The 25,225-nt window shown below is 36.9% G+C and overlaps 1 protein-coding gene and 1 pseudogene across 1 annotated transcript; one reads left to right on the forward strand and one right to left on the reverse strand.

Moving 5' to 3' along the window:
• The first annotated feature begins 12,109 nt into the window (after positions 1 to 12,109).
• LOC149552988 (ethylene-responsive transcription factor 11-like) lies at positions 12,110 to 12,844 on the forward strand. Its single transcript, XM_089788511.1, has one exon. The coding sequence runs from the start codon at positions 12,203 to 12,205 to the stop codon at positions 12,728 to 12,730; it is 528 nt and encodes a 175-aa protein (XP_089644637.1). The 5' UTR covers positions 12,110 to 12,202; the 3' UTR covers positions 12,731 to 12,844.
• Positions 12,845 to 13,229: 385 nt separating this feature from the next.
• LOC149552989 (hypothetical protein At1g04090-like) overlaps positions 13,230 to 25,225 on the reverse strand; it is a 32,076-nt pseudogene continuing 20,080 nt past the window's right edge.

Below are 25,225 nucleotides of genomic sequence, written 5' to 3' on the forward strand. Positions count from 1 at the left end.
TATTTTCCATAATAAGCTATACTTTTCAACTTAGAAAGAGATTCCCTATTTTTTTTCTAGAGTTTTTATTATTAGGAGCATACACATTAACAACATACCAAATTTTATCCTGGGATAAATTCTTGATCTTCGCTGCAATGAAAACATCTTTGTGCCAAAAAACATGGAGTTCTTCCACATTATTAGAGTACCTCCTAAAGCTCCTTTAGAATGACTAGCCATAATCCTATAATTCTTGAAAGACTTCAAATTCTCAACTTTACCTTTTTCCATTTTAGTTTCCTGAATCACCATTAAATCAGGTTTATGCTCTCTGACAAAATTTTGAACATTATCCAATTTGTGAATACTATTCATCCCTCTAATATTCCATGTAATGAATTTCATTATAATCTTTTAGAGGTAAAATTCAAAATATTTTCTTGCTTCCCATCAACAATATTCTGCATACTTTCAACTTCTCTCCTTTTTTTGGTAGTTTTTGTTCAAGATTAATCTGGAGTTCCAACATCCAGTTTCATTTTTATAAAATTTTCTACCTTACATCTTCGAGTTGCAACTCCTATTGGCAAAGGATTAGATTTTTTATCTATTTTTTTCCTTTGAGCTTTTTTTTGTTTCGGTTCTTCCTTCTCATATAAGAGATCCAAATGCTTAGAATCTAAATCACTTTCAATCTGAGGAATTTCTTGACATAGAGGTTTAAGAAGCATTGGAATTTCTTCATACTATAATTCCTCCAAGATATTATTCTCATCTAGCTATCCACTCCTCTCCTCAAGGATTTCTCCTTCCTCAATTTCCTCTAACTCCTCAACATCTTCCACTTCCTCTTCCTTTTCCTAATATATAACTATCTAGTTTTTAGAATTTATAGAGACCTTAAATGCTAGTTGGTTGACCTCATTTTTCCTGGTCTTCTTATCTTCATCCTTTGATATTTCCTTACTTTGATCCACCTTAGATTTTAGATTTACTTCCCCTTTTGTGCCTTGAGATTTAGGACTAATTTTAGGTTTCCACACCCTTTCCAGAACCTTCTTTTCCACATTCATCATTTTTTATTTGTTTTTAAGTTTGAATGGACAATATTTAGCCCAGTGTCTCATCTTTTTAGAAATAAAGAAGGCATTAGGAAGATCTTCAAAGGAAACCTCTTGATTCTATTTTCCTAATTTTGAGTTTATTTCCACCTTTTGAGGGAGGTCCTTCAAATGTGCCATTTTCACATATATTCTCACACAATGAAGTTTAGATCTAGAGGTAGTCATATTATCAATAGCCATAAGTTCTCCAAATGATCCAACTATCCCCATAAAGATATCTTCATGCTAGAACTCAAGAGGGAACTCTAGTAGTCTTACCCACACCAAAATAGTTAGGAAAAAAAAATGGTGGATCCATATTTGGTTCCTATTTTTTAATTGTTAAAGTACTATTCCCAAAAGGCCATGGTCCACCACATAAGACCATATCTAGAGCTTCCTTACAAGTAAATAAAAAGGAAAAGAATCATTTCATCATAAGAGCAATATCCACTTGACCATGGAGAGCCCATTTCCTTTTAATCATTTTTCTCAGGGTTTCAATATCTGGTTGAGCCCCCAAAAACTTCCCAACTAGGGTTAAATCAATAGTAGAGATAAAATAATCTACTATCAAATCCAAGATAAAAATTTAAAACTCACCTTTTACCCAGGAGGACTTAGAAGTAATAGGAGGAAAAGATGATTTGCCTCCTGGCCTTTTACCAAATAATGAAGACCAATTTCTTTGACCTACTTCATTGTCCTCCTTTTTTTGCTCCTCAACATGTACTTCTTTAGAGTTCTTACATACCCCCAAAGAAGATTCCCCTTTCAAAATATTCTTAAGTGGGTCCCCTTTAAGAGATGGGATCTCGAGAAAAGGATCAGACTGAATACATTCAAAAACCCCATATCTTCTAGCACCAAAACCCAACAAAATTTTTTCTTCTTCCTACTCTTGAAACCCATCTAATTCAATGCCAGAATCCACTTTCTCACTCCCTGCAACATCCTCTAAACACCCTGAATCTAGATTCCTTGGATACCCAGATGCAATCTCCACAGCTAAATTCCCTTGTACCAAATTCCTGCCTACCAAGTTCCCACCTACCATCCCAGAGAATGTTATTCTTCATAAATATGATTTCATAATTGCAATGTTGGTGTGATTATTGAAAAAAATAATATCATTCCCCATTTGTTATGATCAATTGTGGAGCTACGCATGAAAGAGGTGGAGAGCTCTAAAGAAGGGTGGAGAGCTTTGAATGTTGTCATGCCCTTATGATCGGTGTTTTCTATTGTCATTATTGACATTGATAATAGCTAAAAATTCATTGTTGATAATAGCAATTTATATATTATAGCTTGTTTGGTTTTTGGAGAAAAGGGAGAACAAGGGTTTGACAGATAAGATTTGATATTTTTTGGGTATTTTTTGTGAAAACAAAGGGGTGCATGTTTTTTTTCAATTCCTAGCTAGATCTATAGCTGTAGAAAATTGTACCTCAAGAAGTGTGTCAATTCATTGCTGAAATTATCTCAATTTGCATGCCAAAAAAATTTAGATTGTCATGTAAAATTACAAAATCACCACCATGAAAAATTGTAAAATCTCAATTTTTGAAAAATCATGATTTGTGTATCGAAATTTAGAAAATCTCTACATCAAGAATCATGCCAAAAATCTTGATTTTTGAAACAAAATCTCAATTTGAGTGCCAAATATCTGAAAATCATTGCCTCGGGAAACATGCCCAATCTAGGAGCAAAATTTGTTTGCCTCAAATTCCAACTGTGTCCAAATTTGACCAATTTTATATGAAAATAGGGGTTTTTGGGCACTCTAAGCTCAATGATGATGTCTGTTTGGGCTCAAAGTGCACCAAAAATTAGTGACCCCTAGATTCAATACATAATAACTCTAAAAAATGAAACCCTCTGAAAGAAAAAACATAGATTTGAAAGCAAGGCCAGACCTCTCATAAATAGAACAAGGGCATGAAGTTTGGTGTTTTGCATTGTGGGGGGTGTTTTGTCATATTGTTTCTGTTATTTACTTATGTAAACCAAAACTGCATTCAAAAATAACTCAACACCTTCTAAAACAATAGTCGAGACCTCTTCTTTTTGAGAACTTTTGACCCCTCATATTTATCACTCATGGAAGACCTTGATGAAATGGCTTCTCCAATCAAAAGTGTTGTGGTCTTCTTTAGATGCAGTATAGCCAAATTTACAGAAGCCTTTTGAGGTCATGCAATATAGGAACAAGATGATGAGGCAATAGGATTTATAGCTTTGCAGGTCTTTGATAGTCTACAGTTTCATCTTGATGGGTGCAATACCCCTCTTGCTATGTGAACCCAGCTTGAAGGCTTGTTTGGTACAGTGGATGAGTTCAGAGCACTTCAGATTGAGGCAGAGCTTACCTCTCTTATACCAGATTATTTTCCCTCCATTGAGGACTTATTGATGAAATTCAAACAACTAAGATCTTTATTGTAGGGTTATGGGAAAACCAAGACTGACATTGAGTGTATCTATCTAATTCTTTCTAAGCTTCATAGAAACTTTTAGATTGTTTCTTCTACCTTTTATTCCACCAAAGATGCTAGGCAACATATTTACCATTCCATCCTTTAAGGTTTTTTGTGATAGTTTATATCGAGAGTAGGCTAAGCTCTCTTATTTGGATTCTCTCACAAGCTCATAGAATTATGTATTGGTTTCTCAACCATCTTCAGGGATGAAGGAGAAGACATAGAAATCTCATTCTATAAAGTATCAGATTGATTCCAGTGCTCATAGTTCATTAGGGCCACCTCCTCCTAATGGGGGTAAATCAAAGGCATAAAGACCAAAGTGTGCTTATTGTAATAAGCCTAATCATGATGAGTCACATTGCTATGAGAAGAAGTTAGATGGCTATGCCAAACAAGTTTCAGATCTAATAGCTCTCCTTTAGAAGAACAACATTGATATTCCTTCTACTTCTCACAGAGCTTCATCATTTTAGTTTGATGGTAAAGATATCAAAAAGGGTCATGCAATATGTGTAACTACTATTCCTCATTCTTCTAGATGGTTACTGGTTTTAGGTGCTTCACACCATATGTCATCTTCTCAGGATTTGTTATCTTCTTTCGAGACTTCTCCTACTCCACACATTTTGATGGAGAACAACACTATTATGACTGTATATGGGAAAGGCTCTATTGACATTGATGATGGCACATTTCATGATGTACTTTGTGTTCCATCTTTGTCCTCTAACCCTCTCTCTATTTATCAGATTACACACAGTGGGGCAGGGAAGATAGTTGAGTTTGCACAAGATTAAGTGCACATCAGAGATAGTGAGACATGTAATATTATTACTACATGGACTATTGATCATGCTTCCTACCCATATTCCTTCTCACATTTTGGTCCACCATCTCCACTATTAGAGACTCGCTCTCTTACTGAGGTAAAGTTAGGTCGCTTAAACTTATGTGTTGTTCTTAAGACTAGTGTTGTGACTTCTACACCTCCACCTCCTATTCAAATTCCATCTCTTGCACTAGATTACTATTAAAAATTTCCTACTATTTCAACTCTAGTCATCAATCCACCTACTGCAATTGTTGAGGATATATCAAAGGACACACATCTCCTCTCAGATGATAGATTCAACACACCTATTAATCCATCTCCATTGCAGATTCCATTTCAAGATTCTCACATTTTCTCCTTTGAACATCATCTAGGACTTCTACCTACACCTTACATACATGGGTTTTATCATCCTTGTCCATTTCCTTTGTTTCCTTTAGATTGGAGCCACACTGGTATGTTCATCGACACAAGAGTTCTGCCATCCTAGGGGGGGGGGGGGGGGGGCTATGGAGTCTCAAGCTTCTATCATGGAAGGTTTCATTATACTTATGGTCTTGAGAGATTCTCTTGAGATGTTTCATTTATGCATCCTTTTCTATCTCTTTTTATTTTTGGAAAAAAACACATCATAATGTGTGCAGAGGTCATACAACCCTACTAGGTAAAACAAATTTGCCTCTCGAATCAACATTGTCCAAAATCAACAAACTTTATATGAAAATGAGAGTTTTGACACCTTCTGAATCCATCTATGAGGTCTGTTTGGCCTCAAAGTGCTCCAAAAATTTGAGACCCCCTTGTTTTCAAAAAATGTACCTAAAAAAAAAAACTAGATTTGATCTATCAAACCCTCATTCTCCTTTTTCTCCAAATACTAAATAAGTTACAACAGATTTGGCTCTAATACCATGTTGAAGTTGATGAAAGATCAACCCCATAGCTCCTAGGAATCAGTTGCATGCAAACACCTATTACATAATAGAGAAGCAAAAAGCTATAGAGGTGGGAACTGCCAGATCCATAGATGAGACATTCTTGATGAGAAAAAAGATGGATTGCTATTATCAACAATGAAGAATCTCAATTACAAAGAGAGATTATCCTTATAAAGGAGATCAAAATTCTGATAGGGTAAAACCTAGGTTTCATGATAATAATTAATAAAAGAATTAATTATTCTATGCCTAAAGTTTAGCTTAAGTAAACTAGAGATAATAAGTGACTTAATAATTAAATCGAAATTATTTAATTAATAAGAAAATATCTTATTACTCCAATATTCATGCCCTTGTGATCTCATTATTGTGCCCTTATGATCTTCATGCCCTTGCAACTCTGACAATTTTCTTCAAGGGGAGAAGAGGCATGTAAATTTTTCTTTTCTTTTGCTTCTAAAAGAGTTAATCTTTGGTCCATTAAAAGCAACACCTAGTGGTGTATTTGCTTCCAGTTTTGGAATCTCTAGAATGGTGTCAACGTTTGATATGTTGCTTGGCATTTCCTATAAAATTGAGCAAAGTTGAAACCGTCCACTTGTTTGTTTGTGCTTCTATGCAAACTGGAAGAAGAATAAAATGATGCCCTACAAATTTAGAATTAAAAAATACTTCTTGAAGTATAAGATGGCACTCCCTTCAAAAATCAATCCCCTCCATCTCCATTTGACTAGTCCAACAATAAGATTCACTCGTATTTTCTTTGATATGCAAGTCTCTGTGAATGTCACTTCTTAAGGCATTGATTTCCATACAAATAATTTATAGGTCACACTAGAATCATTCTAAAATAATTTCAAGTAATGACCAACTCGACATTTCATATCAATGTGAAAGATCTACCACAATATGTAATCACTCTTTGCAATAAGAGATATCAACCATGTCAAGAAATATAGGCCCAATTTGATCAGACTATGATAACCCTATTCATTTAGCATACATATTCTAGAATCCAAATAATAAAACAATAAAACTCACTGAACCTATGCTAAGTGACTTACCTCAAGATCCTGCACAAAATAAATGCAGACAAGGAAAAATGAGTAGAGTTCGCAATAAATTTTACAAAAACATATCATAGCAGATATTTTTAGAAAGAAACAAGTCATAACCTAGGTAAATTATTCTAGTTTCTAATTAGCTGGGTTGACTAAAAATTCCTATAGAACTATCATCAAATTAGGTACAATAAAATGAACAATCAACTATTCCCAGCTAGTAGGACCAAATACAATTTTCCAAGGTGATAAAATTGCATACACAATGCATCACTTGCATGTTAGGCATGGATCACGTTCCCCAATTTATAACAAATGGTTCTAGATATAAAGGATCCATACACTAGCCCAACAATGAAAGCCAAGGATGTAACCATGCATGTATTGCAACAATCTCCTTGGGAAGATCCCAGGTATCTATTGTTGTTGTTAATTTGGGCATCACTATATGATCCAGAATGTTATGAAGTACTAAAGCATGTAGTAACATCTCCCATGTCTCTAGAAAATGTAGCATAGGTTTAGGGTCCCTTGGCTCTTAGGAATTTGTAGCATCTATTCTCATTGCTGAAAGAATAACGTTAGTGAAGAGTTGAGTGTAAGGAGTTGAAGAAGAAAGTTTTGCTTCTGTGTAAATGCCATAATCACGAGACTCATTCCCTTGTAGAAGCCTCTACCACAATGGCATTACCTCCATGTTAGATTGTGGTGACTGATCAGGAAAGTACTGTACATACTTCATAAATAGTGGGGTTCGGGGCATCGCCCCGAAAAAAAATTTTTTTGGAAGTAGCCGACATCGACATGGTAGCCGACATATTATGGCCGACATATGGCCGACATGTTATAACCCTAAAGCGGTTTAATACTTGTATAAAAAGGGCTTAGGGTTGGGTATTTTTGATGTGTGGTGATACGAAATTGGTTCTTGCGGCGGTATTGAGCTGTAAGGGATTACGGATTGTAATCAGGTTGTAATCACTGGATTGTAATAAGATCGGACTTGCTGTTTGGTGGACGTAGCCCAGGGATTGGGTGAACCACGTTAAATCTTGGTGCCTTGTGTTCATTTCTGTGTGTTCTATTATTTTCTGTTATTGGTTATATTTGCATGTAATTTTTATTTCTGTCCGTGGTTTATCCTAACACTCCAAACCATGCAAAGGATGTTGAAGTGGTTCCCAACCTTGAAATACTCTTATGAGAAATGGCAAAGCTGAACATTATGCATAATAGAGAACATCTTATCTAGTGTAGTACAAGATTGAGTAATTGTACTTATAAAATTTTATCTTCTATAAGTTACATCATTGACCAATTGGGCATATAAGGCAATATATGCATTGGAATACATGTGAGTGCCCATTGCAATTGATTTTCTATGATGGAAGATCTAACATATGGCAAAGCTCTCTCTTTATATGCTTCAATCTTTGCTCAATTAATGTTTCATTCATCTAGTCCTATAATTTATGTTGACCCGAGTGAGTGAGCTTTTCTGCTTCATATTGTTTAATATTTTCTTTATAAATATTTCATATGCCTTAATCTTCACTTCATGAATATTTTGTTGGACACATTATCTAGGGTCCTCTTTGATTTGGGAGCAAGCTAGAATGTTATTTGGGGTCCCAAATCCCTTCTTAACAAGGGTCTGGATAAAGATTGATTGATATCTCATTTTTTCACCATCCAAAATTTATTAATCTTTAGAGTCTAGTAGTGTTTTGAATATTTATTTTTTTCGAATGGAATACTTCTCATACCTAGGAGTTATGTCCATGAATAATAAATGGAGGCTTTAGCATGACTATTGAATCAATTTTTATTAAGTGCACTGTGTTGTTAACTGCAAATATATGGGAAGAGTTCCAATAAAATCTGAAGTTAATAAAGGTTTTAGAGGATCTAATTCATTTTGTAGTGCATGACAAAGATTTTATTTTGCTTTAAACATCTGATTTTGAGAATATTGTCTAATTGTCGTTAAATAGTGACTGCTACAACTAAAAAGTTTTCATTTTTTATTGAAGTTATCTCTCAAATTATAATCATTCTTAAAGACATGCAATTTATGTCTCAAATTTTCATTTCTACCCTTTAAAAAATATGGATTCTTTACACATGTTAATAATCATCAATAAAATAGATCTTGTAAAACTATTTTTTCACAGTAAATCATAAAAGTCCAATTTTTCTTTAATAACAACTTGTTCAAAACTTATTCTTTTCAATGTTTTGGGTCCAATACTTGTAAGGGATTTTGTAACTATTGTCTGTAATATGTTGGGAGTTCTATTGTAATTGATGTTGTAGATGACCAAAGAAAAGTGAACCTATAAAGCATTTGCAAGTCTGATCATTACAATGACTTAAGATCTGATTTGGTATGGTATTGTTACCAAACAAAAGTCTAATAAAGAATATGCAATTAAACTGATTCACAGGATTGGATGTCTTTTTACTTGTTATGAGTTCCCATGATAAAGTTGGTGAACCAAGCCAAGGCACATAAGGCTTGTTATGCCCATGTGTTAGCAGTGTCATATGTATGTATTAGATTGCTGATATGAAAAATAGTTGGAATATTCCCTACTGATATAAAGTAGATTGACCTTTTGAGGCCATCACTTCTTTGGTCAAGCCTTGTGAACAATAATGCAAACATGAAGTTGGCCAGTGTGATGTATTAAGCCTTGATAAAACATTGTGCCTATAAGATCAATTGAGTGGGTTGTTTATTTGATCCTCAAGGCTCTACATCATAGCTAAACCTTGAGAATCCTATTACATACACCCTATTTTGCAAAGTGCTAGGATCCACATAAGTGTAGCATTAAAAATATTTATCAAATTTTAGGGTGGAAGTCAGGGAATCTTGTGGGAGCATGTTTGTCCAAATCTCATCAAAATTTGTAATGTCATATTTTCACTCACATTAGGCCTGAAGGTGGGTTGTATTTAGCATAGGTGGAACACCAAGATAATCTAGATTCAAATAACTAGAAACTAGTTGCATCATAATTGTCTCAACAAGATGCCATAAAAGTATTCCTCTTCAGCGTTCTTCTCCTCATTAATTGCCACACATATGAGTCCATAATTTATTATGGGATGGAACATATTGTTGTTTCTAGGATAATATTTTGATATGCCCAAACATAATGAATCAATGATAATAGCTCTTTGTGTTTAGAGAGGGAATTAGAAGTTAAATTTATCTGTCTTGCCTTTAAGTAGTTTGAAATTGATTTTATTTGTTTCTATTCATTTTGCAACACATCTGAATTGTGATTAACTTTTTCAAAGGTGAGTCTTACCCTTTGGCAACACATATAAATACTTTGCAATGCTCTAAAAAAAAATGGAAAACTATTGATGACTAGCCTACTCAATAAATTTTATATATTAGTTTGTTAACAACAGGGAATTATTTTCTTTACTGTTTCAGCATAAGAAGTCATTTTAGAGATCACATATTGTCGAATTGCTTGCTTTATTATTTATAACATGTTGAACTGCTACAAAAAAGAACTGATAGTCTTCTCAAATCTACCTTTCCTGTGCCTTCATCTTTTTGCAACATGGGCTCTACTTTGCCATTTATTGTGCTGCTAACATTCTCAAATATTCCCATGGGCCACGCATCCTAACCCTATACTCATTGTTTACCTTTTCTAAGAAATCCTCTCTTCCACTATCCATCTCAAATCAAGGTTGCTATTAGTCTAAGATCGTTAATGATAATGTGCAAATCTTAAGTCTTTATACATGAGACTTATGGCATACAATCCTCTATCCCCAACCAACCCATTACCACACCACGTTGACTAGAAAAGTATGGGCTGCTAAAAAAGACAATTTATGGTTTGATAACATCAATGGACTCCACACAAGCAAAGAAAAAACTTCTACAAAAAATGAGTCAATCTCTTGGTGTTTTAGATTCAACAACTGTAAAAGGACCAACATATCCTTTAGAGCTGACAGAGTAACCAAAACTAGTAAAAGGACCTCATTAGACAGGCAACATTTTTTTTTTTCATAATTTAGCTACCTATTGCAATTGTGACAGCCTGTTTCGACAGATAGTTGTTGCTCCCACAACACAGCTGTTGCAACCATGTTGCAATTGAGACGACATGTTTCGACGGATAGTCGTCGCTCCCATAGCACTGTTGTCACAAAATTGTCGCAATTGTGATGACAGACTGAAAGATTAAGACATCATAATTGTGATTATCAACTATCGCAATTGAGATGACATCAAGATGAACTCTTGCCCCTTCCTTCTTCCAAGTTACAATGGAACCCCTTGCCATCGCAATTTGTGATAGCAAAAGTCTGAAAGGAGCCAATTCGTGGTTCTATCGATTGAATGACAAGTGGCCATCACAATTCGGGACCAAATGTAGTAGTGGCCGAGAGAGAAAATCTGAAAACTTTTACTTATTAGTTTTTGTACATAATGAAAAAGGAAAGAAAAATATATTGGAAAATCATAATATCTAATAAAAAAATAAATTCCGCACAATAAACAATATAAAAATAAAATACATTCAAATTACAACAGCCTCTAAGAAGACTGATTTGTCGCAAAACCAGAAAAAAAAACAGGCTATCTAAACGGACGACAAATTCAATCAGTATATATTATATAAATTAAAGGCATTGCAACAGTTATTTCTTATTTTCACTCTATTTAATAAATGTTTTAAAAGTTGAATATGTCTTCTGATAACCTATTCCGAATTTCCAACACAAGAGGTTAAAACGAATGGAACCATTAGAGGCGGTTTTCCAGCATAATAATTCAAATTTTAAATACCATTAGTTTAGGAAATCAAAACACTGAAAGTGATCTGCACATTACTCCCTACGCTTTTACCCCACTATTTACTACAAAATAACTATAGTCGGTAGTGTCTGACTGTGACTGCCAGCCGACATGTCACACTTTACCCCTTGTCTTCATTGTTTGTCCTCTACCGCAGCTGCCATGCCCAAGTCAGGAATGTTTTCTACTCCACCAATACGTGAACGCCACGTCGAAAGAAGCAGCTCGATTGCGGATGACGTGGCAAGAAAGATGAGGTCAAGAAAGATACCGGTTTTCCCCGCCAGCGCGGCGTCCTTTCCCGGCAGGTGTTCGTCATCGCCGGGAGTGGCACGTGAGGTGAGAGAATCAGATTTAGAGAGAGAGGAGATTGAGACGTATAAGACTTTGAATGAATCCTTACTCCGTTGTTAACGGTCTGGGACTTAGCGGAGGCGGGACCCACGCGGAGCGGTTGCTTTTCCCGCCAGAGGGTTACTGCTCCTGCCGGGAATGCCGCCACCGCCACTGGCTCAGCCCGTAGAAAATGTGTCGTGTCTAACGGCGGTTGACCGGCTACCGCTCTATTAATGATTGATATCTACGCTTCGGCCTACCGGTCACTGTCGGGGAACCGGCCTTCACGTCGTATAAATCTGACGATGGGCAGTGGCGACTGACACTCCGTTAGGGCCCGATCTGACGGTCATTAATTGTTGCAATCTCGCACATAATAACGAAACCTCAAGTTCCTACAGTTTCGCACTTAACTCGGATGGATGATCATTCGACCGTGAAATTTAACCCTACGACGCGGCAACGATAACATTCATGGACTCATCCATAGGCATGGATGCATGCATCCATCCGCGGATATAAAAACTTATTAAACGCGAGAGGAAATGCAGAAATGTCCGCCGTCTTCGTTTGGAGAGGAAAGGAAGAGCGAAAGAGAGGAGAGAATATTTTTCTGGAGCGGAAATGTCTGTAGAAACAATGGCTTTAACGAGGGGCGGGCTTGTGAAGGAGGCGCATTTCAGAGGCGTGAGGAAGCGGCCATGGGGGAGATTTGCGGCAGAAATCAGGGATCCATGGAAGAAGAGCAGAGTTTGGCTCGGCACTTTCGACACTGCCGAAGAGGCCGCCAGGGCTTATGATTCTGCCGCTCGAACCCTTCGCGGCCCTAAAGCCAAGACTAATTTCTCTCTGGATGATAATATCATCCCTGCTGCTCACTGTTACGCCTGGAACGCTGCCGGATCGACAAGGCAACAGCACTGGTCTCAACAGTCTTTGCCCCTGCTGCATCTCGACTCCCGCCACGGTCCGAAATTGGAGGTGGAATCCAACAAGAGACGACGAATGTCGTCTGAAAGCTATGGCCGCTTTGTCCGTTTCGATTCGGCTTCCGACGAGCAAAAGCCGTTTCCCCTTCCGCTTGCCCCGAAAAGAGCCCCTCTTCTGCCGGATCTAAATCTGTCCCCCGCAGAAAACGAGGCTGCGGCTTAGGTTTTGCAAATTTTCGTCTTTAAACACTACTTTCCTTCGCTGGCCTTTGTACGCCTCGGGAATTTTAACATGTACAGATTAATGAAATTAAGTAGCGTCTGCTGATTTGTTAAATACTTACGCCTTTCAATTGTGACGTTATTAAATCACTGGATATGTGTTGCATTTTAGATTCAACGCAGAATCCTAGAGGATTATTATTATAAGAGCTTTGGCAGTCCGTCGTTGATGATTTACATGAAGTTTAGGCAAATTGTCCCTTTCTTTGAAATATGAAAGATTCTGTAAATTGCAGGTGATCTTTAGCCTAATCTGGTGAAACGGCAAACCTTTTAACTTCAGATTACTCTCTATTTGCCTGCTGTCCCTTTCCTTATCAAATATGAGTCTGTAATTTGCAGGTGGTCTTTTACATCGTGCGGTGAGAGGGCAAATATTTTAACTCCGATAACTATATTTGCCTGCTGTAAAGATTTAAAAAATGAAAGAGAAATAAAGATTAAAGCAAAATTCGTATAGTTGTACTCGCTCGGGATCCTTCTTCAGTTGGCAGCCGTAACAGTTCCGCCATGATTACGAGCTGCGACATCTTAAACGTTGGATTGAAACGGCTTACGGATGTCTGTTTTTTTGAGTCGTATTTTAATATTTTATTTACGTTTAGTTGTACACAAAGTGTTCATTCTTTCGCGTGCCTCGGACCCTTTGCTTTTCTAAACAGGAGATACACAGTCCAGACACTCCATTAATGGCAGGTCTTCAAAGACCAATCTCGCACTTGAGAAAGCTTTGTCCCAAATTGCAAACCTAGATAAAGATTGTTTAATTATCTGTTTTATTATAGGTTAATTTTTATTTATGTATTATCATATTTAAAAAAACAATAAAATTTCCAGTGTATGATAATAGAGATTTGACAGCAAATTTTTTGTATCAGATTTTCCGATCGGACACCATCGCTTCCCTTTTCACGCTGTCTATTTTTTCATCCTAATATGAAAATCATCTTTATTTTCATCCTAATATTAAAATCATGAAAGTGTCGGCTAAAATGTAAAAACATTCCAAATTACAATTGTCGTGCTATCTTACGAAGTTCGGATCATCACCTGTTCGAATACGTGACATTGTTCTGAACTCACAATTTGCGTGATCTATTCATGAAGAAAAGGTTTCCCAACAGAGTGCTTAGGATTTGTGTGTCAAAGGTTTAGTCGATTTTAGTGGGAGTCATATTTTCCGATCGCAATTGTTAGGAAACATTATCATTCAAAGATAGTGATGGCAGTGGTACGGAGTACGTTTCGTCCGATTGTTATTTTGCTACTGGAGAAGACAAAAAGGGTTAGTAGAGGTCAAGTACTATGCATACGGTAGCTAAGTTGATGGTTTTTATTAGGTCGGTATGAGCAAAAGTAAAGAATTTCTGGAGCCCAAAATTCAAATCGTAGGACTAGAAAAATGGGTAAAAATGCATAACATACTATGAGCAATTCACAAAACTCAATAATTATACGTTAGCACCCACTAGTCTACCATGAAAGTCAAACTAATTAAGAAAGCAATAGAAACTCCTTTTTTCGTTTGTAGCTCCCATGTTCTTCTTTCTTCTCCAAATGATTGTAGCTCTAATTTTTCTATAGTGCACACAAGATTGAAGCAAAAGCCTATGATAGTGATAATGTCATGAGAATACTTGAAGTGTGATTTTATGAGAGAGAGAAAATGCAACATGCAAAGAAGTAGAGACTCCAATATTCAAAGATTTGGATTTTCAAAACTTAAGCATTCTAGATCTCAAGAGCCCCAAAATGAGAGAAAGAGTGTTCATTTTATAATCAACACTCAAAGTGAGGGCATTGGATTTGTCACCCATAGATGTGCGATGTGGCAAGAGATTCATATGACGCATATGACAGAATATGTCAATTGTGAGATTCTATGACACATGCAAGTCAAACTTGGCTAAATGTGGAAGAGAATCTATGACGCGTCATAAGATTCCTCAACCCACTTAAAGCCAAGAATCTATGATGAATAAGCCAAATAGGGACATGCGTAAGAGGTAATAATAATTTCTATGACGCATATGACAGAATATGCCAAAAGTAAGATTCTATGACACATGAGAGTCAAATTTGGCTAAATGTGGAAGAGAATCTATGACGTGTCATAAGATTCCTCAACCCACTTAAAGCCAAAAATCTATGATGAATAAGTCAAATAGGGACGTGTAAGAGATAAGAATATTTGATTATGACAAATCTCAACCAAGTGTCAAAGGAGGATCCACGAGGTGTCATATCCAAGTGTCATGATGACACAATATTTTATGGAATATTTGAATTAAAAATTCTCTTATTCCACAAAATGAGAATTAGTAGAAAATGGATTTAATGATGGAAAATGGAACTTAGGAAATTAAGAATTTTCATGGTTTGCAGATAATGAATCAATTAATTAATAAAATTAATTAATTGAGGATGATAATCAGGAAGAATAATTAGTGAGAATAATAGAATTAAATTATGGGTTATTTAGTCCTATAGAGAAAATTAGTAGATGATTGGCCAAATTGATTAAATGAATGCGACCGTATCCTTTGATGAAAATGTGACGATGATGGATATCGAATAAGATGATGAAAAGGTAGACCAAAGCCATGGTCAAATTAATTGATAGATCAAAATTAATAACATGCCAAGGACACATGACATGAATTAATTGATATGTAACATTTAATCGACGTTGTAAATGCTACAGGATTGAAATTGATTGATAAGGTTTGATCATAATAACACTGACGGACACTGTCAATATTATTAAAATGGTTGATGATGCCATGATCTGACATTGAAAGTCTCAACAATGTCAAAGATTGAATGACATGAATGATATTTTGACCTAGTAGTGAGAGCCATGACAGTACTAAGGTTAGATTGATAAGATTGATAAGTTGATAGGTTTCCAAGGCACTGAAAACCACAACAATGCCTAGGAGTGGATAAATGATGATTGATTTGGGATGTTTGATATGTTTTGGGTTGATTAGGATCAATTTCGAGTGATTCTGAGTTGATTTGGGGTGATTCTGAGTTGATTTGATATGATTCTGAGTTGATTTGATATGATTCTGAGTTGATATGAAATTGATGTGAAAGGGGATACAAATGACAAAATATGGTCAATCTGGCCAAAAGATCAAAGTTAGTAGAATGAGAAAATGGGACAAATTAGTATGAAGAAGTGATGAGGTTGTAGATGCGAACCATTTTTGAGCGTCTACATTTTGCCCCTCTTTGATACAATGTGATTTAGAGCGTTGTATCAAAGAATAACTGATGAGAAAGCCACAACATGCCTCAGTAGGTATGATATATATGGGTGCCCCCTCAAGAAATTGACTAAGATAAGCATATGATAAGTCAATTTATCGACAACAAGAAGACAAAACCATAGCAACTGACGAAATGACCCGAAACTGTGCATGCATGCCCAAAATGATGGAAAGATGTCATAACATGAGGGAAATCATAAAAAATGGTCGTATTTGGTTGAAGATGATGAGACAAATGTTAGACTGAGATTGAACTAGGTGGAAAGCCATAGAAAGGTGATTGACAGCGTAGGATGATGCAAGAATGCATGAATGCAAGATGAAGATGATTTGGTGAATTAGAAGACATGATCATGGTGATGGAGAATGAGATGAAGAAGAAAGATGAGATGAGGAGATGTTAGTATGATGGAAAGACTTTTGCTTCTAAAAAGTGCACTATATGTCAAATGGAGCTTTATTTTGATATGGCAAATGGAATGCAACGCATCATGGCATAAAGGGCCAAAGCGCAAATGCAAGCCTTTTGCGTAAACAAGCACGATGCAAATAGAGAATGACCTTGTCCTTCCTGAGGCATATGTACATGCCCTAGACTCTCAAAAGGTATATTGTAATAGACAGAAATGGAAAAAGATGACCATGAACCATCCTGGCCACTCTCATAGATCAATTTATATCATCGAGTAGCATAGGGACATGATCAAAGAAAAAACAAAGCAAAAATAAATTACTCACTAAACAGCGTGAGCCAATAGCTATTCTTGTCCATTATTATGTTCTTGTTAATGTTTTAGGTGTGTAGATAGTGTTCGACATGTTGATAATGTGATAGTTCTGGTTGTGGATTCAGTTGATAAGTTCATAGTGACATGTTGGATTGATTGTTGATTCACGTTGTTCAGATATTGTGATTGGCATTGAAGTGTAGTGCTTTTGATTTTTAGTCTGCAAAGTGCAAAGGTTTGCTCAAAAGGGGTGGTTATCCATAGTGAGTATGTACAAGGTTTATTGCAAATTTTTGATGGGTTTTGTGATTTTTAGGATTTTTGAGGATATTTGATTTTTTTGTGTAACTGATTTCTTCAAGTCATTTTACAATTTTTAGGGTTTATTTCAGGACATTTTATGATTTTTAGGGATTTTTTTAAGACATTATGTGATTTTTAGTGATTTTTTTTCAGGATCATTTTATGATTTTTAGGGATTTTTTCAAGAAATTTTATGATTTTTAGTGATTTTTTCAGGACATGTTATGATTTTTAGGGATTTTTTCAGAATTGTATAAGCATATACAAGTGTTAGCTCCAATCCGTTATGCGATAGATCCAATTGATAAAAAGCACTTAGGGGTATGCCCCTAGTTCAAATTCAAACTCATGCACCATATAAGTAATATGCCCCCAGACAAGACACAAACTATGTACAAAAGCTAATGATAGAGTGTGTGTGTAGACAGGTGATACTTAAGCAAGGTAACGAAGGACATTAACCAGTTTGTGAGCCATGATAAGGAACCAAGGATGTTTTGCAATATTAAGGGTATGATCAAGGAATGATAGAGGGAAAAAGACTAGATGGAATCCTGATAGATGGAGGAGCAATAACTGATTACACATGGCACCTGTTTGCTAGGTTTTCACCATGGTACTTGCCCAAAGCGCCTGTTTGCCAAGTTTTCACTTTTGGATGGAATTTTTCTCTTGACTCAAATTTTCGTGCCAAGACGCCTGTTTGCTAGGTTTTCATCAAGGCATCCATTTTTTCTGACTTTTTTGACTTTTTTTTCTTTGCTTTTTTCATGACTTTTTACTATTTTTTTGATATATTTTCAGGACTTTTTGCAATTTTTTTGATATTTTTTTATGACTTTTAGATGGAATCAAGAATGTCACTAACAAATGCTGAGAAGATATCTGTTGTTGGTGCTGCTAGTTGATGAGCTCTGGATCCATGACTGACCATAACTACATAGGAGTCATTTTGAGTCTGTAGCTAAAATCAAACAACTAGAAAGGCCTCGAGAGATACCATCATGTACCGTATGTAAGACAATGTCTATCTCTTGCGAATCAAGGCATTTGAGGATAACTGGGTCAATAGATGTATCATGTGGGATGTCATTGATGATGACATATGCAAAGGCTTGTTGGATAAAGGATTGATTTTGGTTATTGGACAAAGTAGGTAGTTGGATTTGGGGATAAACAAATGGATATAAGGGAGGGTTGGTAGGGTTGAGACCAATGACCTTCCGCATGAATGCTGATTGAGAGAGCTCCAAAAGACTTTGTGGTATGTTGAACACTAGAACACTGATATTCATGGCATCATATTTTTCATTTTGTATCCTTGGGAGCTTCTTAGCTTTTGATTTTTTATAGTCTAATGGTGTCTTTCGATTTTCACCAAGAGACCTATGCTTGCTATCTTTTTCTCTTTTTTCTTTGTAGCTAGAAGGTGGAGTAGGCTCCCCAAAGTATGCCAATGTGTTCTCTTTAGGAGAAACTGCTTCTTTATGATCTTCAGTCATAATGCCTTCAAAGTCTATTATGAGAGTGTCATCATCGTCAAATTAATCAAAAATTGGTGGTCCACGTTGGTCCCAATCCAAAGGTTTAGGATAACTTGAGGAGATGTCATCATCAGTGTTGAATGGGCTTTGGTTTAAGGTAGATATATGGGTAACTGATTCAACTGGGTCATTGGGATTATGCTCAGAGGCTAGGGGATTGTTGGTTTCAAGTGGGATATCCTCAGATGCCTTTTCATCGTTCAAAACATCCATAGTCTTACACATAGGTACCATAGTACTAGGAGGACCTATTCGTAATGGTTTAAATCCAAGCCCCAAACTAGGAGGTTGTCCTTCTGTAGTGATAGGTTCAATGATTCCTTGTTTCTGAGATCCAAGACCACTATAGCCATCATAGCCTTGTTTCTGCATGATGGTAAACCCAAGTCCATACTTGCTAGGAGATATCAAAGTGGGTTCTCGTTCTGCTTTTGCTTTCTCAATACATATAGATGTATTCTCATTGATAGAAGTATAATTCTTTATACTGGTGGGAGAAAATGGTGATTCCCTAATGTGAGAGACTTGAGACATAAAGTACTCTCCACACCCATTGTCTTCAATCTTCATCTTTTCCTTGGCTTTACTGAGCAGTATATCGGCATCCACATACTTAGAGGAATTTGTGGGTTGTGTTTCATTATTTGTTGGGATTTGGTAGGCAGTAGCATCTCTTAGATTAGCACAGAACTGAAAAGGATCTGGATCGCCAAGGATGGTAACCTCTATGTTGTGATAGGAAAACCTCAGACATTGATGATATGTAGAAGGGACTGCTTTCATAACATGAAGCCAAGGGCATCCTAGTATCATGTTGCAATTCATTTCGATGTCTAGGACATGGAATAATGTATCTTCAGTAGCTGGACCAACTCTGACAGGTAGTGTGATGATGCCCTTGGAGAAGCGTTCACCATCATCATAAGCTTTTATTGTGATTCTTTAAGAGGGATCTACATCATCTTTAGAATAACCCAAATTGTTGACAACCTTAAGAGTACAGATGTTTAGTCCTGCTCCTCCATCTATTAAGACACGTTTAACTTTGGCATTATGGATGAAGACTTCAAGATAAAGGGGATCATTATGGTTAGGTTTGTCCTTAGGAATATCTCTAAGTGAAAATGTGATATGTTGTGACGCGGATAGGTTCCCAACCATGGCTTGGAACTGGGAAACATCCATGTTATCTGGGACTATTGACTCTTTAAGGGCTTGCTCCAAGATCTTTTGGTGTTGGGGGGATGCACGCAGTAGGTCCAAAATGGATATTTGTGCAGGGATTTTGCCAAGTTGTTCAACAAGGCTATAATCAGCTGAAGTAGGAGCAGTAGGTCTAGATGGGGGTACAGGTCTAGTAGAAGCAATAGGTCTAGATGGGGCTCCAGGTAGGGTGATCTTGCTATGGCATGTAGTGACAGCACAACGAGGCTCTTCAGCCTTTAATGTGAATGTGGATATGTGAAAGTCAGACTCATTAAAGTAATTGATGGTGTAGTCATAGCCAGTGCGTGTGTAATTCACATTACCTTGCGAGTTTGAGTTTGAACTAGAGGGTTTCTCTTTGTCATGATTACCCAAAGGATCTTTGAAAATAGTGTGATTAGAGTTGGATGCTAACAGTGATGGAAAAACTGTGATGAAACCATCATCAATAAGGTCTTGTATTGCATGTTTCAGTTGGAAGCATAATGAAGTCTTGTGTCCTTTGGTGCGATGGTAATCACAATACTTTTTATCGTCCCACCAATCGGCTTTAGTCAGTGGTTCATCTTTGATTGGGGGTAATTGTAGGAAGTTATTACTCAGTAACTGTTGTAATGCAGTCTCAAGTGGTATCCCCAATGTTGTGAATTTCCTGTCTTTGGTTCTAGGATGTCTTTGAGGTTTATCTTGTGTGGGAGTCTCAATTTTCTGTTGTGGAGCTAATGTTTGATTAGAGGTTTGTGAATTTGTAGGGTTTACACCTTTCCAAAGTCAATTGAGGTTGTGTTGTGCTAATTGTGTGAGCATCCACAATACCATCATTAGTCACATTCTTGTTTTTGGAGAAAAATTTTGCCTTGTCATTAGACGAGTTGGTGTTTGTGTTTTCTTTGTTTATCTTGAGGATTCCCTTATGAATAAGAGCATCTTCAATACTAGCCCCTTTTTTCATTAGTTTAGAAATGGTGCTTGGACTCTTGATTTTGAGTTCATACATTAAGTCTGGGACTAAGTTTTCAATGCACAGGTTTACTTGTTGTTCTTCAGGAATGTCTAGTGAGCATTGACTAACTAGGCTTCTCCAACGTAGTAAGAATGTGATGAATGATTCTCTTGCCTTTTGTTTAGTTGAGCACAAATCAGAAAGTGTCACCTCATTTGTAATGTTAAAGGCAAAGTGGGAGATAAACTTTTCTGCTAGTTCTGACCAAGATTTGATATTACCACGAAGTTTGGAGTACCATTCAAGTGCAGGCCCACCTAGAGAATGAGGGAACAATCTCATAAGGTACGTGGGCTCATCACTGAGTTCGGTGCATGAAGCACAAAATTCTCGGATGTGATCAATAGGGTTGCCTTTTCCTCGGTATTTTTCAAACCTTGGAGCCTCAAAGTGTTTTGGGAATGGAGGCATATACAGACTTTTATCGAATGGATTAGGATGTAGGTCCCTTTCTGTATATAGAGCCTGTTTCTTTTGGACTCCCAATGCCTCGACTTGTTTGGAAAGTTGTTTGAATTGTTGTAATAGTTCTTCATTGGGGTTTTTCATGATAAGTCTTTTGTGTCTATGAGTAGACCGTTTGCTGTGGCGAGAACTATGTCTACTTGGTTCTGATATTTCTGTGTTTGATGAGTCTAATGAAGTGTAGCTAGGTGGTGGAGGTATGTTGGCACCTCGAAGACAGAAAGGTCCTTGTTGTTGGGGAACTCATTGTGGTATTTGATGTGGCACTTGTTGTGTGATTGACTGCGATTGTTGTACCATGTGTTGTTGTTGTGCCATGTGTTGTGGTTTTTGTTGGGATAGCTCTATTGGTTGTATGTGAGACCATGTGCGTGCTTGTTGTTGTAGAGGTATTTGTTGAAGTTGTGGTACATGTTGTTGTTGTAACAAATGTTGTTGGTATGCAATTTGTTGCTCAAGGCATCTTTGGTATTCCATTTGTTGCTTGAGTTGCTCTTGTTGTTTAGCAAACACCATTTGTTGTTGTTGGAATTGTTTTTGATAAATTGTGTGTAAGTCAAGTGGGTCCACATGGGATTTCATGTTAGGAATGTTGGATGTTTGCCTCACTTGTGGTTGTTGTTGTTGTGTTTGATGTTGTTGTTGATATGTGGGATGTGTGTCAAGCAGATGTAGACTTGGTTGTGCCTTGGAAGTGTTGAGTCCTTGTACCATTGTAGGTTGTTGTTGTCGTTGGGGTTGACTAAGTCCTTGAGAATTGAATGTCATATTTGTATTGTTGTTTTGGTACCTTTGTGTTTTAGATGTTCCTGCTTGCGACATCATATTGACTTGACTATGAGATACATTTCTATTGGGAATGGGTGTAATGTCAATAAGACTTTTCCTTTGTGTGTCCATAGGGATGGTTGCGCTTGATGTTTCACATTTTGTATTTATGAGAGGCTCCATAGTGTTTGATGTCGTAGCACTGGGTAAAGTTAGGAGCAAAGGTGTACTTTGTTGATTTGCCTCCAAAGAAGGTATGTCTGGCATCCCTAGAGCACGGGTCCCTTTAGGTGCATCTTGTTGTTGCATCATGTGACTAAAATCAAGTCTTAATGTCCTTTTGGGGTGTTTAGGGATTGGTAGTATTTCATCAAACAAGGGGTTGACATTGATGTGTTCAAATGTACTTTGGAGGATTTCAATTGTTGGTTCTTGATGGGATCTTATAGGTGCCATTATTGCATTTGAAAACTCCAAAGGTTGATTTCCCTTATCTAAGTCCAAATTTATCATGGGTTGGATGTTTTCAATTGTTGTGTTGGTTTGATTTTTGGACTTAGGACCTTCCAAGTTTGGGTTAAATTTGACAATTTCTTGAACTGCCAAACGTTTGAAGTTCTTGCAAAAACTTTTGTCTTGACATGCCCTAGCCATTTCTTCATTAGTGATGCCATAATCAGTGTCAGAGTCATCACTTAGGTGTACAATACCTTGTTGTATGTTTGATGTGTTAGGTTGGCTGAATTCAAATGAATGTGATTATTCATCTTCAGGTGAGGTTGGTACACTTCCTTCTCCTGGTGGCATTGGCATGAATATAGGTTCAAAGTCAGGACTCCATTGAACCATCCCATGTGTGGGGGAAGTATTTGGAGGAAATCTCATGATAGGTGCATTGTTCAAGGTTTGTTGTGCCATAGCTTGAGGATCTTGTGGATACATGTTCAAGGGGTCTGTTAGTAATGTTGTGATGCCTTGATTTGGTCTTCGTCAAAGGTTTGTTGGATTTTCTTGCTCTTTCTTTGTCTTGGATGAGGTTTTGGTTGTGCTTGTGCCTCATAAAACAAAGGTTGATAGAGTTCCTCGGGTCTCTGAGCTGCTTGTCTCCTAGTAAGTGCTGGCATGATACCTAAGAGTGCAAAGAGTGGTGGATATGCAAGATATGAGTGTTTTTGGGATTTTTAAGTATTTAGGAATGTTATGCAATGTGAGGAAATGTTGGATGAATTATGGTTTTGATGTGCAAAGTGAAAATTTCCTAGGGATGTTATGCAAATGCAAATGCAAGGTGATGTTTTGAGGTTTGACTAGAGGGAATGAAAATGACTCTAAAGTATGCAAAATGACAATTAGGGTTATGTTTTGGAGTTCCTAAGAATGCTGAAGGTTGATGTATGCAAGGTATATCATGTAAAGGATGATGTTCTAGGGTTTGCAATGACGTTTGGGACATGCAAAATGAGGATAAATGCTCAAGAAGGTAATTTGGTTGATGGACAATTTGATAGGGTTTGATAGTGAAAATGATGCTAAGGATTTTGATCAATGCAATATGAAGGGGATATACCACTAGGGTAAGTCAAAATGATGTTTGGGGATGCTATGACAAGGGTATATGGAAAGTTTTGAACTTAGATAAAACCTTTTGAATGTATTTTGTCTAAGAGTTTAACCTTGTGATAAAGGACTTTGGATCTTGACGAAAAATTGATAAAAGATGAAAAGATCAAATTGATAAAAGATGAAAAGGTCAAATATATCAAGACATAGATAAATTTTGACCAAAGAAAATGATAAGCAAAGATAAAAGGACTAGTCAAGATCCATTATCCGTCAACACTAGGAGATACTCTAAGACTTATACTTTTTCTAGATTTTTGACTAAATTCAAAGGTTTTGGGGGTTCAAAATGACGTTTTGATGACTCAAAATGATGGTGATGCTAAGCGGGATGTCACAGAGAGGTAAATGGTAGACGATAGGGTTAGGGCCAGTTTGGATGCTCAAAATGATGATTAGGACACCCAGAATGATGGATAAAGTGGTCAAGATGATGAATAGGTATGTAAAGATGCAAGGTGGTAAATGCAAAGTGTTGATTCTGAGATGGGAATGCAAAAACTAAGGAAAGTAAAACTGAACCTAAATGGATGCAATATGAAAAGTAATGAGGACTAAAAGGTGCAATATGAAGTCTATATGATGTAAGAATGAAGCTTGGACTAGGGTGAATGCAAGTGAAATCTATGCAAGTGTGAGATCTACATTTTACCAAGCACATTTAAGAGCACAAGTCGCCATGTTTTCCAAGGTTCGAGTGTGTTGAATCAATGTTTGCAAAGTTTGATAAAGGTTGAAATGTTTTGGCAATGTGTGAGGTTTTGACAAGTTCAAATGATATCCAAGGTGTAAATTTAAAAGTTTGGCTTTTATCTTGATTATGTTTTACACACACGCAAGACACATTAATACAAGAATAGCTGTTGTAAAAGTTAACAAACACACCACAACCTAGGCTTTTAGGACTGTATCCACTGAATTCCTACTTGAACCGAAGTTCAGCCGCGCTTATCCAGAGCAGACAACCTAGGATCTTGATGGGGGACACAACCCAACAACCAGAATAGACACAATAGAAAGGGGAAATTATATTAACTGAGAAAATAAGCTGGTATAAACAGTGCAGAGAAAATAAACTCAAAACATGCCCTGCGGGCTTACAATAGCATAAATCTGGAGAATATTTCTCCTTTTAGCACCTCCTCTCAAGCTCCAATCCGAACTGCCTTTTACAATGCCAGAAATCTCCTTAAATAGACCCCGGAGGGTTAAGGACTAGGAGTACATTCTAGAAAGTGCTAGTAGGCATCCACCGACAAAATAGAAGGTTCCGGAAGCTGCGTTAGAAGTCGGTACAATTCTAGAAGCATCCAGAAATGGTAGCCGAACTTTCGGGAGGCATAACTTTTGAACCGTAACTCCGATTGACGAACCGTTTACATTTTCGGAAAGCTCTCGAAGCGCTCTATAGCCCTATGGACCAGCTTTGCTCGTCCCCCATTTTTCGACCCTTTTCGAGGTCATTTAATGCCCCAAACCTGACTTTGAAGCATTCTTAGGGGGTCTCCAAAACCCGAAAAA

This window comes from Cupressus sempervirens, chromosome 6, assembly GCF_028749045.1.
Source record: "Cupressus sempervirens isolate cs-2001-9-10 chromosome 6, ASM2874904v1, whole genome shotgun sequence".
Taxonomy (NCBI): Eukaryota; Viridiplantae; Streptophyta; class Pinopsida; order Cupressales; family Cupressaceae; genus Cupressus; species Cupressus sempervirens.

Coding starts and splice junctions, on each gene's coding strand:
- LOC149552988 (XM_089788511.1), top strand. CDS start 12,203: ATGTCTGTAGAAACAATGGCTTTAACGAGGGGCGGGCTTGTGAAGGAG.